The following is a 17200-nucleotide window of genomic DNA, read 5'->3' as shown; positions in this document are numbered from 1 at the left end:
AAGGAAATATAACAGAATAAAATACAATTCATATTTTTTCCACACAACTTGCGTCACGGCTAGTGTAAACATGTGGAACCACTGTCATATAAAAGAAAATGTGATATTTTGGAACAGAGCCCATGCTTGTTTGATCCACGCTTCATCTCTTTCCTACCCTCACACCACTTTGTTAGGGAGAAGGCGTGGGGTCTTACATTGAGAGTATCATGATACTGACAGAAAATAATAGCTATCCTATTGTTAGATATTACTGCACGGTCGGAACTAGAAGCACAAGCATTTCGCTACACTGGCATTAACATCTGCTAACCATGTGTATGTGACCAATAAAATTTGATTTGATTTTCTCGTGTTTATATTTCACAACCTCCACAGGCTTTTGAAGTTGCCTGTACTGATCGAGCAAAATAATAGTCCTACACTTGATTTAGACTACATTATAGCATGCTAAATGTTTCTGATAAGTGACAGATTAACACTTGATTTAGACTACATTATAGCATGCTAAATGTCTCTGATCAGTGACAGATTAACACTTGATTTAGGCTACATTATTGCATGCTAAATGTTTCTGATCGTAGATGAGCTATACCACTTCCACTATAGCCCAGCCAGAGAAAAACAAATATACAGACAGAGATTTAGTGAAACAAAATCACATTGATTGGTTAAGATAATTCATAGGGTCGGGAGTAGGCCTAGGCTACTAAGCGACTGCGAGTGAAGAGAAACATAATCCACTTGTTAAGCTACATAAAATGCTGGCAAAATGCTCTAATCAGAGATAATACATGATCAAACTAGACAAGATGATCGTGAGCAGCACTCACCTCAACTTAGATAACATTTCCACAGCCTAATTGTAGCCTAATCAATATCCAAATGGAGATTCAGTGAGAAGAAAAATCTGACATTGACTTCTCAAGTCCCCACACTAGTCTCAAAGCAGTGTGAACTGGTTCAGAAATACTTTACCACAAGTAGGCTGTTGCTTCAAATGTATTAGAACACTCGAATGACTTTGATGCCTTTCAAAAATGTGATGCCTTCGATTGCATTAGCATATACTTTATTCCAGTATTTTCGTCAATCAGTATTATTTATTCCCACATTAATTAATTCCGGACCCATCCAATTGTGGTTAAGAAAACAATGCATGTGGTGGGCTATGAGAAGAGATGGGTGAAGTGACATTAAGATCCTTTTTTGGGCAGTTGTACACAAAGTCCTGTGCCTTCCGCTTTTAACCCAACCAATGGTTCGCCGCCTCAGCATAATGGTTACATTTCAAACTAAGCCGTAGGCAGAACTTTACTGCAATCATGACTAGGTCAGGTGGCGGAAATAAAAGTAGAGGCTTTGTTGCTGGCAATACCTTTCATATTACAGTGCCCAATTTTGTTAGGTTACAGACTTATTCTAAAATGTATTAAAATGTTTTTTTCCCCCTCACAAATCTACACATAATACCCCATAATGACAAAGCAAAAACAGTTTTTTTGAAATTTGTGCAAATGTATTAAATTGAAAAACTGAAATATCACATTTACATAAGTATTCAGACCCTTTACTCAGTGGAAGCACCTTTGGCAGCGATTACAACCTTAAGTCTTCTTGGGTATGACGCTTCAAGCTTGGCACATCTGTATTTGCAGATCCTCTCAAGCTCTGTCAGGTTGGATGGGGAGCGTTGCTGCACAGCTAAGTTCAGGTTTCTTCAGAGATGTTCGATCAGGCTCTGGCTGGGCCACTCAAGGATATTCAGAGACTTGTCCTGAAGCCACTCCTGCATTGTCTTGGCTGTGTGCTTAGGGTCGTTGTCCTGTTGGAAGGTGAACCTTCATCCCAGTATGCGGTCCTGAGTGCTCTGGAGCAGGTTTTCATCAAGGATCTCTCTGTACTTTGCTCTGTTCATCTTTTCCTCGATCCTGACTAATATCCCAGTCCCTGCCACTAAAAAACAGCCCCACAGCATGATGCTGCCATCGCCATGCTTCACCGTAGGGATGGTGCCATGTTTCCTCCAGATGTGACGCTTGGCATTCAGGCCAAAGAGTTCAATCTTGGTTTCATCAGACCAGAGAATTTTGGTGGTTACAAACAATTTTTCTTGGGCCACTATAACTATAACTATTTTGCCAATTGGATTGGTCCCCTCTACCACACGGAACCCCACTAATCTACAGACGTAAACGCACGAGGTGGCTAAAAACAGACCTCCCTCCATCTTCTGCCAGCTTGCTACCTATGGCCCGGCTAGCTGTCTGAATCTCACTGGCCCTGCAGTGCCTAGCTCCACTCCTATTCCCCAGGCGCTCTCTTTTGATGACTTCTGTAACCGTAATAGTATGTAACTGTAATAGCCTTGGTTTCATGCATGTTAACATTAGAAGCCTCCTCCCTAAGTTTGTTTTATTCACTGCTTTAGCACACTCTGCCAACCTGGATGTCCTAGCCGTGTCTGAATGCTGGCTTAGGAAGACCACCAAAAACTCTGAAATCTTCATCCCTAACTACAACATTTTCAGACAAGATAGAACGGCCAAAGGGGGTGGTGTTGCAATCTACTGCAGAGATAGCCTGCAGAGTTCTGTCCTACTATCCAGGTCTGTACCCAAACAATTTGAACTTCTACTTTTAAAAATCCACCTCTCTAAAAACAAGTCTCTCACCGTTGCCGCCTGCTATAGACCACCCTTTGCCCCCAGCTGTGCTCTGGACACCATGTGTGAACTGATTGCCCCCCATCTATCTTCAGAGCTCGTGCTGCTAGTTGACCTAAACTGGGACATGCTTAACAGCCATCATACAATCTAAGCTTGATGCCCTCAATCTCACACAAATTATCAATGAACCTACCAGGTACCACCCCAAAGCCGTAAACACGGGCACCCTCATAGATATCATCCTAACCAACTTGCCCTCTAAATACACCTCTGCTGTCCTCAACCAAGATCTCAGCAATCACTGCCTCATTGCCTGCATCCGTAATGGGTCAGCGGTCAAACGACCTCCACTCATCACTGCCAAATGCGCCCTGAAACACTTCAGCAAGCAGGCCTTTCTAATCGACCTGGCCCGGGTATCCTGGAAGGATATTGACCTGATCCTCATGCTTTCCACCTGGCTACCCCTACCGCGGTCAACAGCACTGCACCCCCCACAGCTACTCGCCCAAGCCTTCCCCATTTCTCCTTCTCCCAAATCCAGTCAGCTGATGTTCTGAAAGAGCTGCAAAATCTGGACCCCTACAAATCAGCCGGGCTAAACAATCTGGACCCTTTCTTTCTAAAATGATCTGCCGAAATTGTTGCAACCCCTATTCAACCCCTGTTCAACCTCTCTTTCGTGTCATTTGAGATTCCCAAAGATTGGAAAGCATCTGCGGTCATCCCCCTCTTCAAAGGGGGGGGGGGGGGGGGCACTCTTGACCCAAACTGCTACAGACCTATATCTATCCTACCCTGCCTTTCTAAGGTCTTCGAAAGCCAAGTCAACAAACAGATTACCGAACATTTCGAATCCCACCGCACCTTCTCCGCTATGCAATCTGGTTTCAGCACTGGTCATGGGTGCACCTCAGCCACGCTCAAGGTCCTAAACGATATCGTAACCGCCATCGATAAGAAACAATACTGTGCAGCCATATTCATTGACCTGGCCAAGGCTTTCGACTCTGTCAATCACCACATCCTCATCGGCGGACTCGACAGCCTTGGTTTCTCAAATGATTGCTTCGCCTGGTTCACCAACTACGTCTCTGATAGAGTTCAATGTGTCAAATCGGATGGCCTGTTGTCCGGGCCTCTTGCAGTCTCTATGGGGGTGCCACAGGGTTCAATTCTTGGGCCAACTCTTTTCTCTATATACATCAATGATGTCGCTCTTGCTGCTGGTGAGTCTCTGATCCACCTCTACGCAGACGACACCATTCTGTATACTTCTGGCCCTTCTTTGGACCCTGTGTTAACAACCCTCCAGGCGAGCTTCAATGCCATACAACTCTCCTTCCGTGGCCCCCAACTGCTCTTAAATACAAGTAAAACTAAATGCATGCTCTTCAACCGATCGCTGCCTGCACCTGTCCTCCCGTCCAGCATCACTACTCTGGACAGTTCTGAATTAGAATATGTGGACAACTACAAATACCTAGGTGTCTGGTTAGACTGTAAGCTCTCCTTCCAGACTCACATAAAACATCTCCAATCCAAAGTTAAATCTAGAATTGGCTTCCTATTTCGCATCAAAGCATCCTTCACTCATGCTGCCAAACATACCCTCGTAAAACTGACCATCCTACCGATCCTCGACTCCGGCAATGTCATTTACAAAATAGGCTCCAATACCCTACTCAACAAATTGGATGCAGTCTATTACAGTGCCATCCGTTTTGTCACCAAAGCCCCATATACTACCCACCACTGCGACCTGTACGCTCTTGTTGGCTGACCCTCGCTTCATACTCGTCGCCAAACCCACTGGCTCCAGGTCATCTACAAGACCCTGCTAGGTAAAGTCCCCCCTTATCTCAGCTCACTGGTCACCATAGCAGCACCCACCTGTAGCACGCGCTCCAGCAGGTATATCTCTCTGGTCACCCCCAAAGCCAATTCCTCCTTCAGCCGCCTCTCCTTCCAGTTCTCTGCTGCCAATGACTGGAACGAACTACAAAAATCTCTGAAACTGGAAACACTTATCTCCCTCACTAGCTTTAAGCACCAGCTGTCAGAGCAGCTCACAGATCACTGCGCCTGTACATAGCCATCTATAATTTAGCCCAAACAACTACCTCTTCCCCTACCGTATTTATTTATTTTACTCCTTTGCACCCCATTATTTCTATTTCTACTTTGCACTTTCTTCCACTGCAAATCTACCATTCCAGTGTTTTACTTGCTATATTGTATTTACTTTGCCACCATGGCCTTTTTTTTGCCTTTACCTCCCTTATCTCACCTCATTTGCTCACATTGTATATAGACTTATTTTTCTACTGTATTATTGACTGTATGTTTGTTTTATTCCATGTGTAACTCTGTGTTGTTGTATGAGTCGAACTGCTGTACTTTATCTTGGCCAGGTCGCAATTGTAAATGAGAACTTGTTCTCAACTTGCCTACCTGGTTAAATAAAGGTGAAATAAAAAAATAAAAAATTAAAAATTAAATTCCATTTAAGAATGATGGTGGCCACTGTGTTCTTGGGGACCTTCAATGCTACATAAATGTTTTAGTACCCTTCCCCAGATCTTTGCCTCACCTCGACACAATCCTGTCTTGGAGCTGTGGTGGTGGCCATGGTTGGGGTAGAAGACCTGTGGTGGTGGCCATGGTTGGGGTAGAGGACCTGTGGTGGTGGCCATGGTTGGGGTAGAAGACCTGTGGTGGTGGCCATGGTTGGGGTAGAAGACCTGTGGTGGTGGCCATGGTTGGGTTAGAGGACCTGTGGTGGTGGCCATGGTTGGGGTAGAAGACCTGTGGTGGTGTCCATGGTTGGGGTAGAAGACCTGTGGTGGTGACCATGGTTGGGGTAGAGGACCTGTGGTGGTGACCATGGTTGGGGTAGAAGACCTGTGGTGGTGACCATGGTTGGGGTAGAAGACCTGTGGTGGTGACCATGGTTGGGGTAGAAGACCTGTGGTGGTGACCATGGTTGGGGTAGAAGACCTGTGGTGGTGGCCATGGTTGGGGTAGAAGACCTGTGGTGGTGACCATGGTTGGGGTAGAGCACCTGTGGTGGTGGCCATGGTTGGGGTAGAAGACCTGTGGTGGTGACCATGGTTGGGGGTAGAGGACCTGTGGTGGTGGCCATGGTTGGGGTAGAAGACCTGTGGTGGTGACCATGGTTGGCGTAGAAGACCTGTGGTGGTGACCATGGTTGGGGTAGAAGACCTGTGGTGGTGACCATGGTTGGGGTCGAGGACCTATGGTGGTGACCATGGTTGGGGTAGAGGACCTGTGGTGGTGGCCATGGTTGGGGTAGAAGACCTGTGGTGGTGGCCATGGTTGGGGTAGAAGACCTGTGGTGGTGACCATGGTTGGGGTAGAAGACAGGTACAGACAGAAGTTCTACTGTCCTCACTCAGAGGATAGTAGGCAGTACAGAGGAACGATGGTTCATTAGTTAAACTCTGCTTTGCCTTGGTCTCCTCCTGAGTGCTCTGACTTTTCTCTTAATGCAGCACTTTCTTTCCATTGATATACAGAATGTTTCTTGTTTCCAAGCTGCTGAGAGGCAGGCATAATTCACTGGAGTATCTACGTTTGTGCCTTGCCAACATCCGCTGTCCTAATGTTTGTATTTCAACACTGCATGTCATTTTCCACTTGTGGAACATTCACAAAGGCAACCGTATTTGACAGAGGGGTAGATTATGAACAGAAAGGTTTGACTGTGACTGAATGTTTATGTATGAAAGCTTATCTGCCACCAAATTGAAAACAGCACAGGACATTTTTCTTGAAGAGACTGAATAGTAATCAACAATGTGGGCCATGATATGAAGTTTAATTCAAACAACTTGTTTTATTCTACTCTAATGTATTGTGTATTGGTGAATAAGGTGTTATTTACTTCGTTGTTCCTCTGTTTTATTCTTTCTCCAATCTGTCCTCACGCCTCTGTCACAAATCTCAGCTTGGATGTTTTATCTGTAAAAATATTTTCCTGTATACATTTTTATTTGGTAAGCATGCTTCCTCTCTTCCTTTGCTGAACACCATCACAGATTAATGGCAAGAACCTTAGCATCATGTGATGTATTAGTTTTGATCAAATCTGGGGTCTCTATGCAGTGTGCATAATGCAGCCTTTGAATATGCAATACGCTTTGAAGAAATCTAAAGGCCTTGGCCAGAGGAAGGGGATGGAGGAGATTTGATAAATACAACACTCTCAGTATTCACACTACACTTCAGTTTAAGTTAGCTGCAGGCAGGGTGTGTTCTTATGTAAAATAGCATCTTTCTGTTCTTAATAGTTGAGGTGAAGAAGGAAGACCTTTGTCCCTCTATGACCACGCCTCCCATAGACACAGGTTCTAGGTGTTCTTCGAACACTGTTCTTCTTAGAACAGCCCTTCAGTGATTTCACACTCAACACACTTCAGTGTAACCTTAAAGGTCCTCTGGTAAAATTGCTGTGAGGTGAGAAGCAACTCCGAACATTTTCTTTAATGAAAGAGAGATCTGATCGATAATGCTGATGGTTGATGATTGCCAATGGGTCATTTTCTCTCTAACATAAGTTGTTGCTATTTCCAGGGTAATTACCAAGTAGGCTTTGATAAATGAAGACAAACATTTGTGAAAATCAATACCAATAATGCAGTAAAGATCAGGTTTAAATACTCATCCCAAGAGATTCTGTATTTAAAAAAAGACAGTAGGCCCAGTATAATCCATTTCTATAGCCATAGTGAAGCACAGTGTTTTGTTGTCACTGCATCTTTGAATTTAGGAGCACAGTACCAACAGTGAGGATCACAGTCATAATCTGGTATGGTCATTGCTGTGTTGTATAATCATCTGGTGGGTTATCAGCAACACTGCACGTAGTCGTCTGATGTCAGGACACTTTTTAGAGGTTGTAAACAAGTCTATTTCTCATTCTTACTACTTAATACTGGCATGTCCTCATCCCCTTCTCACTCCGGTTTACCTCCAGTTTTTACGAGTCATTCACGCTCAAAGATACAGGACTACATCAGCTACACGCACCAATACACAAGTCACACACACTCATTCAAGTTCCAATTCAAGTTCAAGTTTGTCATATCCATGATACACATGGTGTACCCAGTCCAATGAAACGCTGACTTGCAGGTTCAGTCTCGATAATGCGACAACAATAAGAAATAATAGACTAAGTAAAGATGAAGGTCAACGGAACAGAATAAACATGTAGCAGAAGTATAAATACAAGGAGGTAAGTCAACAATTTACAGTAAAATATTAAACATGGGGGAAGGGGGGGATTTGGAGAGCAAACTGTTTAAAGTGTTCAGTATTTACAGTAACACATAAGTTTAGTAGAATAAGTCATGATGTTTGTGTAGCATGAATGTACAGTGCCAGTCAAAAGTTTGGACACACGTTCCAGGGTTTCTCTTGTACATTCTCCAGGGTTTCATCAGATAGTTGACTACCTCATGAAGCTGGTTGAGAGAATGCCAAGAGTGTGCAAAGCTGTCATCAAGGCAAAGGGTGGCTACTTTGAAGAATCTAAAATGTAATAAATATTTTGATTTGTTTAACACTTTTTTGTTTACTACATGATGTTATTTCATAGTTTTGATGTCTTCACTATTATTCTACAATGTAGAAAATAGTACAAATAAAGAAAAACACATACATGAGTAGATGTGTCTAAACTTTTGACTGGTACTGTATATGTGTGCGTAGCATGAATGTATGTGTGTGTGTGGAAGACATTGACAAATCATTTAATCACAAATCTCTCTTTTTCTCATCTGTTGTTGATTGTTTCCCTCTTTGGGGCCAGTCGTGAGGGCCAGTCGTGAGGGCCGGTCCTGAGGGCCGGTCCTGAGGGCCGGTCCTTAGGGCCTGTCCTGAGGGCCGGTCCTTAGGGCCTGTCCTGAGGGCCAGTTGTGAGGGCCCGTGTCTGTTCTTCAGGCCTACTCTCCTGTCAGTCTGTATGTGGTACATGCTTGATGTTGACTAGCAATGAGCTGCAATTACCCATCATGGTATCTGAGGGCCAGACAGTTCAGATGAGAGGTTGATTACCCATGGTGATCTGTCAATCTTTCCTCATGACACTTAGAGTAGCTGCCAGAATACAATTGATGGAGAGATGTAGCTAGAGACAGGTAGGAAGGGAGAGCTAGAGAGAGGGGAGAGAAAGAACAAAAATATGTGATAAGAGCATTGGCTGGCGAGTCACACTGTCGCCGTTTGAAAAGGTGTTGTTTACTAAACCCATTCTGTCAGCGTTAATTAGAGAAGTCTTCGTTGTTCTCTCTCTCCACTCTTTCTCTCTCTTTCTTTCCTTTCTTTCTTCTGTACACACTGTGCTATGCCAGCTTCGCACTCTGCTGTCAGTACCCCCAGCTTGTGTAAATGCGTTTCAGCATTAGCCACATCAACTTAAAGTAACAAGTTTGTCTTCATTGTTAAAAGGCTGAAAATGCCCCCCCCAGACTAGAGACTGGGTCGCCAGTACTGAGACAGCTTACACACAGAGGACAATAGAATATCATGGAGAACAAGTCATGAAAGAGCATTGGTGTCTTTCTGTAGAAGTGTGGTGGTAATGATTCATTTCTACTACAGAAAATATATCTGAAAGCATTCTCTGTTGACAATAACAGGGTTCTCTTAAAGTATTCTAAACATATGAATACTATTTTAACAGTAGGTGAATGAATCTTGCTTAGGAGCCAGCTAACAGTGTGTCATGGAGTTGGCTGCTTGAGAGACCAAATTCATCTTTTTAGCCAGCATCCATCTTTTTTGCCCTATGTTTCTACAAGGTCTGTGAGGATACCAGTATTGCAATATTTTTTCCATGGCAAAAATGAAAACACAAAGCAGACCAAACTCTTTGATCCTTTAAAAACCTGCTGTATGTAGAATATTGTGCTCTAGCACAACCTAATGATGTTTGTTTCCAACATTAGGGCTGTTTTCATAAAGAAGTTTGCTTGCCACGGGAATAACTAATATTGCAATACTGGTATCGTCCCAGCCCTACCCACTGGGCACAGTGGCACAATTCAATGTCTATTCCACGTTGGTTCAGTGTCATTTCATTGAAATTAAGTGGAAACAACGTTAATTCAACCAGTGTGTGCCCAGTGGGTAGTTTCTACTCCCCCCAGAGGTTCAGTTTGGGCTGACCCTAAACTGGCCAATTTGTTAAATTCCTCCCCTACCATTTAGATATCTCTATGAACCTCTAACACAGTGTGCTTTTCCATGCTCTGAGCCCGGGGCAGTAATGCTCTATGATGCTATGCTGCTTGGAGTTGAGAGTGTATTTGTGCCCATCTAAAAGTTTAAAGCAATTTCCCAATCCAGCCAGCCTTGTCAAACAGTGAGAAACGACCACCACCTGCTGTAGGGTGTAAACGGCACTTAGAAAACCTTTCAAAGCCATCGCTCTGCAGCTTTCCACAGGAACTCCAGCATTAGGTTTTAAACTGTCAGCACCTTGTCAGGAGAGATCTTTCCAGAGCTCTGTTGGATCTCGGAGATATAATGTTAATGCTTGTCCTCTGTTTAATATAGAACATATACAGATGTAGGATCCTAATTTGATCACCCTGTTGCAGGATAACTTTCCTGCAATGCAGGAAAATTAAAATGTGTGTATTTGAAGTTTAAAAGGGCACCTAAAAAGGCACGTTTACTGCTATTCTAACCCTGTCCTTGCTCTCTCTCTCTCTCCTCCCCAGTGTGCCAGTCTGTGTCGGTGATGGCGTGCAGCGGGACCTATGAGTACGCCATCGAGGAGTTCTGTCTGGGGAAATTCAGACTGGACATGGAGGAACTGGACCAGCATCGCTGGTGCAGCTGGGAGGACACAGTGGAGTGAGCATTCTATGTAGCATCTATGTAGTATCATTGTAGTATTCTATGTAGCACCTTTGTAGCAACTATTTAAAGTATTATCATATTCTATGTAGTATTCTTAGTAGCATCTGGGAGGATTCTGTAGTACCTATGCAGTATTCTATGTAGCACCTATTTAGTGTCAATGTAGCACCTATGTAGCATCTATGTAGTATTCTGATATTCTATGTAGCACCTATCTAGTATCCTGATATTCTATGTAGCACCTATGTAGCACCTATGTAGTATCCTGATATTCTATGTAGCATCTATGTAGTATTCTGATATTCTATGTAGCACCCCATCCATGTCATTAACAGTACAGTCACTCCTCTAGTGATAGGCCTTTAATAGGGATATGTAAAGTTTATTTAATCAGTGTGTGCACAAACCTTTGGTCTGGTAATACTTGCAATTTCAATATGCTAGCGATAGGTTTTAACCTTTTTAACTCTTACCCTCTTTTTGCTTCCTATTTGCACATTATTATCAAACTCTTGGAGGGTGACCAAAATGAATCAGAGTGTAACAGCCCCAGCTGTCACCAGTCCCACATCAAACGTACAATATTGAGCCAATATCACGGGAGTTCACTCAGCAGCAGCACAGCCATCTCTGCAGACAGTTTAAACTATGGCAACATCCATATTTTAGTCATAAATGTCAAGTTCAGGGAAGGTCGGCTCCTTCTCTCGGATCAGATGGTTCAACGTTTTGGGGTGGATCTGATTGGCTTAAGGCGGGCTATTAACTGCAGCAGCAGCATCTTGATTGGAGACTGGGGCTGTCTCCCAATGGCATCCTATTGCATATTTAGTGCACTACTTTCAACCAAAGCCGTATGGGCCCTGGTCAAAAGTAGTGCACTATATATGGAATAGGGTGCCATATGGGATGCACAGCCTTGGAGAGTGGAGCAGAGGGCAGAGCCTCGTGCAGTTGTTCTCCGTAAAGGATGAGCTGTTCCTGAGATGACACAGCACAGAATGATTTGAATGAATTCCCACCTGTTTTAATGAGATTAAGCAGGGAGGATCTGGGGTTGCTGTTCTGAATGCTTCATATAGTATGTGACTGCAACAGCAGTTGCAATTCATTGCCTCATAATGGGACTCTTCCATTAGAAACATACTGTACTGTAGTACACCTCTGTCTCTGTGGTTGTAGTCATTAGTCCAGTAACACATACTGTGCAGTACTATACAAAACTATTGTCATCAGTCCACTAAAGCATACTATGCTGCTATACACTACTCGAGTACCACATATGCTAGTATAAACCACTACGGTGGTCATCAGTCTAGTGTCTTTTCTCCATGAACCAGGGATGCTGGGTAGACACGGTGGATGTTGCCTGCCTGCCTGCTGTCTGTCTGCTACCATGGCTGGGGTTTTGTTTTTCCTCTGTGGTGGTAATGTTAGTCTGGATGTGTCAAGCGGAGGCTTGTGGAGGGTGACACTGTCATCCCAGCTGTCAGAGAAGGGGCCTTCCCCTGTTATGGACAGAAGAGTCCCCTGTCGACCAGTCTCTCCTTCTCTCCCTCGACCAGTCTCTCCTTCTCTCCCTCAAACCGTCTCTCCTTCTCTCCCTCGACCACTCTCTCCTTCTCTCCCTCAAACCGTTTCTCCTTCTCTCCCTCGACCAGTCTCTCCTTCTCTCTCTCTACCCGTCTCTCCTTCTCTCCCTCGACCACTCTCTCCTTCTCTCCCTCAAACCGTCTCTCCTTCTCTCCCTCGACCAGTCTCTCCTTCTCTCCCTCAAACCGTCTCTCCTTCTCTCCCTCGACCAGTCTCTCCTTCTCTCCCTCAAACCGTCTCTCCCTCGACCACTCTCTCCTTCTCTCCCTCAAACCGTCTCTCCATCTCTCCCTCGACCAGTCTCTCCTTCTCTCCCTCAAACCGTCTCTCCTCCTCTCCCTTGACCACTCTCTCCATCTCTCCCTCGACCAGTCTCTCCTTCTCTCCCTCAAACCGTCTCTCCTCCTCTCCCTCAACCAGTATCTCCTTCTATCCCTCGACCAGTCTCTCCTTCTCTCATTCTACCCGTCTCTCCTTCTCTCTCTCTACCCGTCTCTCCTTCTCTCCCTCAAATCGTCTCTCCTTTTCTCCTTTTACCCGTCTCTCCTTCTCTCTCTCTACCCATCTTTCCTTCTCTCTCTCTACCAGTCTCTCCTTCTCTCCCTCGACCCGTCTCTCCTTCTCTCCCTCGACCAGTCTCTCCTTCTACCCGTCTCTCCTTCTCTCCTTCTACCCGTCTCTCCTTCTCTCCTTCTACCCGTCTCTCTCTTCTCTCCCTCGACCCGTCTCTCCTTCTCTCTCAATCTCGACCCGTCTCTCCTTCTCTCCCTCAAACCGTCTCTCCTTCTCTCCTTCTACCCATCTCTCCTTCTCTCCCTCAAACCGTCTCTCCTTCTCTCCTTATACCCATCTCTCCTTCTCTCCCTCGACCCGTCTCACCTTCTCTCCGTCTCTCCTTCTACCCGTCTCTCCTTCTCTCCCTCGACCAGTCACTCCTTCTCTCAATCGACCAGTCTCTCCTTATCTCCTTCTACCCATCACTCCTTCTCTCCCTCAAACCGTCTCTCCTTCTCTCCTTCGACCCAGTCTCTCCTTCTCTCCCTCGACCAGTCTCTCCTTCTACGCCGTCTCTCCATCTACGCCATCTCTCCTTCTACCCATCTCTCCTTCTCTCCTTCTACCCATCTCTCCTTCTCTCGCTTCTACCCGTCTCTCCTTCTCTCCTTCTACCCGTCTCTCCTTCTCTCCCTCAACCAGTCTCCCCTTCTCTCCCTCGACCCGTCTCTCCTTCTCTCCCTCAAACCGTCTCACCTTCTCTCCCTCAAAGTGTCTGTCTTTCGCTCCCTCTACCAGTCTCTCCTTCTCTCCCTCGACACGTCTCTCCTTCTCTCCCTCAAATCGTCTCTCCTTTTCTCCTTCTACCCCGTCTCTCCTTCTCTCTCTCGACCAGTCTCTCCTTCTACCCGTCTCTCCTTCTCTCCTTCTACCCGTCTCTCCTTCTCTCCCTCGTCCCGTCTCTCCTTCTCTCCCTCGACCCAGTCTCTCCTTCTCTCCATCAAACCATCTCTCCTTCTCTCCTTTTACCCGTCTCTCCTTCTCTCCTTTTACCCATCTCTCCTTATCTCCCTCAAACCGTCTCTCCTTCTCTCCTTATACCCATCTCTCCTTCTCTCCTTCTACCCGTCTCTCCTTCTCTCCCTCGACCCATCTCTCCTTCTCTCAATCGACCAGTCTCTCCTTATCTCCTTCTCTCCATCTCTCTTTCTCTCCCTCGAACAGTTTCTCCTTCTCTCCGTCTCTCCTTCTACCCGTCTCTCCTTCTCTCCCTCGACCCGTTTCTCCTTCTTTCAATTCGACCCGGCTCTCCTTCTCTCCCTCAAACCGTCTCTCCTTCTCTCCTTCTACCTGTCTCTCCTTCTCTCTCTCTACCCGTCTCTCCTTCTCTCCCTCAAATCGTCTCTCCTTCTCTCCACCTACCCATCTGTCCTTCTCTCCCTCTACCCGTCTCTCCTTCTCTCCTTCTACCACCTCTCCTTCTCTCTCTTCCCATCTCTCCTTCTCTCTCTCTACCCATCTCTCCTTCTCTCCTCCGACCCGTCTCTCCTTCTCTCCCTCAAATGTCTCTCCTTCTCTCCTTCTACCCATCTCTCCTTCTCTCCTTCAAAGCGTCTCTCCTTCTCTCCTTCTACCCATCTCTCCTTCTCTCCCTCGACCAGTCTCTCCTTCTCTCCCTCGAAGCATCTCTCCTTCTCTCCCTCGACCAGTCTCTCCTTCTCTCCCTCAAACCGTCTCTCCTTCTCTCCCTCGACCACTCTCTCCTTCTCTCCCTCAAACCGTTTCTCCTTCTCTCCCTCGACCAGTCTCTCCTTCTCTCTCTCTACCCGTCTCTCCTTCTCTCCCTCGACCACTCTCTCCTTCTCTCCCTCAAACCGTCTCTCCTTCTCTCCCTCGACCAGTCTCTCCTTCTCTCCCTCAAACCGTCTCTCCTTCTCTCCCTCGACCAGTCTCTCCTTCTCTCCCTCAAACCGTCTCTCCTTCTCTCCCTCGACCACTCTCTCCTTCTCTCCCTCAAACCGTCTCTCCATCTCTCCCTCGACCAGTCTCTCCTTCTCTCCCTCAAACCGTCTCTCCTCCTCTCCCTTGACCACTCTCTCCATCTCTCCCTCGACCAGTCTCTCCTTCTCTCCCTCAAACCGTCTCTCCTCCTCTCCCTCAACCAGTATCTCCTTCTATCCCTCGACCAGTCTCTCCTTCTCTCATTCTACCCGTCTCTCCTTCTCTCTCTCTACCCGTCTCTCCTTCTCTCCCTCAAATCGTCTCTCCTTTTCTCCTTTTACCCGTCTCTCCTTCTCTCTCTCTACCCATCTTTCCTTCTCTCTCTCTACCAGTCTCTCCTTCTCTCCCTCGACCCGTCTCTCCTTCTCTCCCTCGACCAGTCTCTCCTTCTACCCGTCTCTCCTTCTCTCCTTCTACCCGTCTCTCCTTCTCTCCTTCTACCCGTCTCTTCTTCTCTCCCTCGACTCGTCTCTCTTTCTCTCTCTCTCGACCCGTCTCTCCTTCTCTCCCTCAAACCATCTCTCCTTCTCTCCTTTTACCCATCTCTCCTTCTCTCCCTCAAACCGTCTCTCCTTCTCTCCTTATACCCATCTCTCCTTCTCTCCCTCGACCCGTCTCACCTTCTCTCCGTCTCTCCTTCTACCCGTCTCTCCTTCTCTCCCTCGACCAGTCACTCCTTCTCTCAATCGACCAGTCTCTCCTTATCTCCTTCTACCCATCACTCCTTCTCTCCCTCAAACCGTCTCTCCTTCTCTCCTTCGACCCATCTCTCCTTCTCTCCCTCGACCAGTCTCTCCTTCTACCCGTCTCTCCATCTACCCATCTCTCCTTCTACCCATCTCTCCTTCTCTCCTTCTACCCATCTCTCCTTCTCTCGCTCTACCCATCTCTCCTTCTCTCCTTCTACCCATCTCTCCTTCTCTCCCTCAACCAGTCTCTCCTTTTCTCCCTCGACCCGTCTCTCCTTCTCTCCCTCAAACCGTCTCACCTTCTCTCCCTCAAAGTGTCTGTCTTTCGCTCCCTCTACCAGTCTCTCCTTCTCTCCCTCGACACGTCTCTCCTTCTCTCCCTCAAATCGTCTCTCCTTTTCTCCTTCTACCCCGTCTCTCCTTCTCTCTCTCGACCAGTCTCTCCTTCTACCCGTCTCTCCTTCTCTCCTTCTACCCGTCTCTCCTTCTCTCCCTCGTCCCGTCTCTCCTTCTCTCCCTCGACCAGTCTCTCCTTCTCTCCATCAAACCATCTCTCCTTCTCTCCTTTTACCCGTCTCTCCTTCTCTCCTTTTACCCATCTCTCCTTATCTCCCTCAAACCGTCTCTCCTTCTCTCCTTATACCCATCTCTCCTTCTCTCCTTCTACCCGTCTCTCCTTCTCTCCCTCGACCCATCTCTCCTTCTCTCAATCGACCAGTCTCTCCTTATCTCCTTCTCTCCATCTCTCTTTCTCTCCCTCGAACAGTTTCTCCTTCTCTCCGTCTCTCCTTCTACCCGTCTCTCCTTCTCTCCCTCGACCCGTTTCTCCTTCTTTCAATTCGACCCGGCTCTCCTTCTCTCCCTCAAATCGTCTCTCCTTTTCTCCTTCTACCCATCTCTCCTTCTCTCCCTCAAACAGTCTCTCCTTCTCTCCTTTTCCCCATCTCTCCTTCTCTCCCTCGACCAGTCTCTCCTTCTCTCCTACAACCCGTCTCTCCTTCTCTCCTTCTACCCGTCTCTCCTTCTACCCGTCTCTCCTTCTCTCCCTCAAACCGTCTCTCCTTTTCTCCCTCGACCAGTCTCTCCTTCTCTCCCTCAAACGGTCTCTCCTTCTCGCCTTCTACCCATCTCGTCTTCTCTCCCTCACTCCGTCTCTCCTTCTCTCCTTCTACCCATCTCTCCTTCTCTCCTTCTACCCGTATCTCCTCTCTCTCTAACCGTCTCTCCTTCTCTCCCTTTACCAATCTCCCCTTCTCTCCCCTACCCGTCTCTCCTTCTCTCCCTCAAACCGTCTCTCCTTCTCTCCCTCAAACCGTCTCTCCTTGTCTCCCTCTATCAGTCTGTCCTTCTCTCCCTCGACCCGTCTCTCCTTCGACCCGTCTCTCCTTCTCTCCCTCGACCCATCTCTCCTTCTCTCCTTCGACCCGTCTCTCCTTCTCTCCCTCGACCCATCTCTCCTTCTCTCCCTCGACCCATCTCTCCTTCTCTCCCTCAAACCATCTCTCCTTCTCTCCCTCAAACCATCTCTCCTTCTCTCCCTTAAACTGTCTCTCCTTCTCTCCTTATACCCATCTCTCCTTCTCTCCCTCGACCCGTCTCTCCTTCTCTCCTTTTACCCGTCTCTCCTTCTCTCCTTCTACCTGTCTCTCCTTCTCTCTCTCTACCCGTCTCTCCTTCTCTCCCTCAAATCGTCTCTCCTTCTCTCCATCTACCCATCTGTCCTTCTCTCCTCTACCCATCTCTCCTTCTCTCCTTCTACCACCTCTCCTTCTCTCTCTTCCCATCTCTCCTTCTCTCTCTCTACCCATCTCTCCTTCTCTCCACCTACCCGTCTCTCCTTCTCTCCCTCAAACCGTCTCT

The 17200-nt window shown here is 46.8% G+C and overlaps 1 protein-coding gene across 1 annotated transcript in view; it reads left to right on the top strand.

Annotated features, from left to right (window-relative positions):
- Positions 1-17200, top strand: part of ramp1 (receptor activity modifying protein 1) — a 134962-nt gene that overhangs the window by 48887 nt on the left and 68875 nt on the right. Inside the window, exon 2 of the mRNA XM_014165457.3 lies at positions 10421-10556. Coding sequence (XP_014020932.1) covers positions 10421-10556 — 136 coding nt within the window. The remainder of the gene's footprint in view (positions 1-10420; positions 10557-17200) is intronic.

The sequence above is a fragment of the Salmo salar genome, chromosome 21 (genome assembly GCF_965601325.2).
Source record: "Salmo salar chromosome 21, fSalSal1, whole genome shotgun sequence".
In the NCBI taxonomy this organism is placed as follows: domain Eukaryota; kingdom Metazoa; phylum Chordata; class Actinopteri; order Salmoniformes; family Salmonidae; genus Salmo; species Salmo salar.
This window is presented reverse-complemented; position numbering and strand designations above follow the sequence as displayed.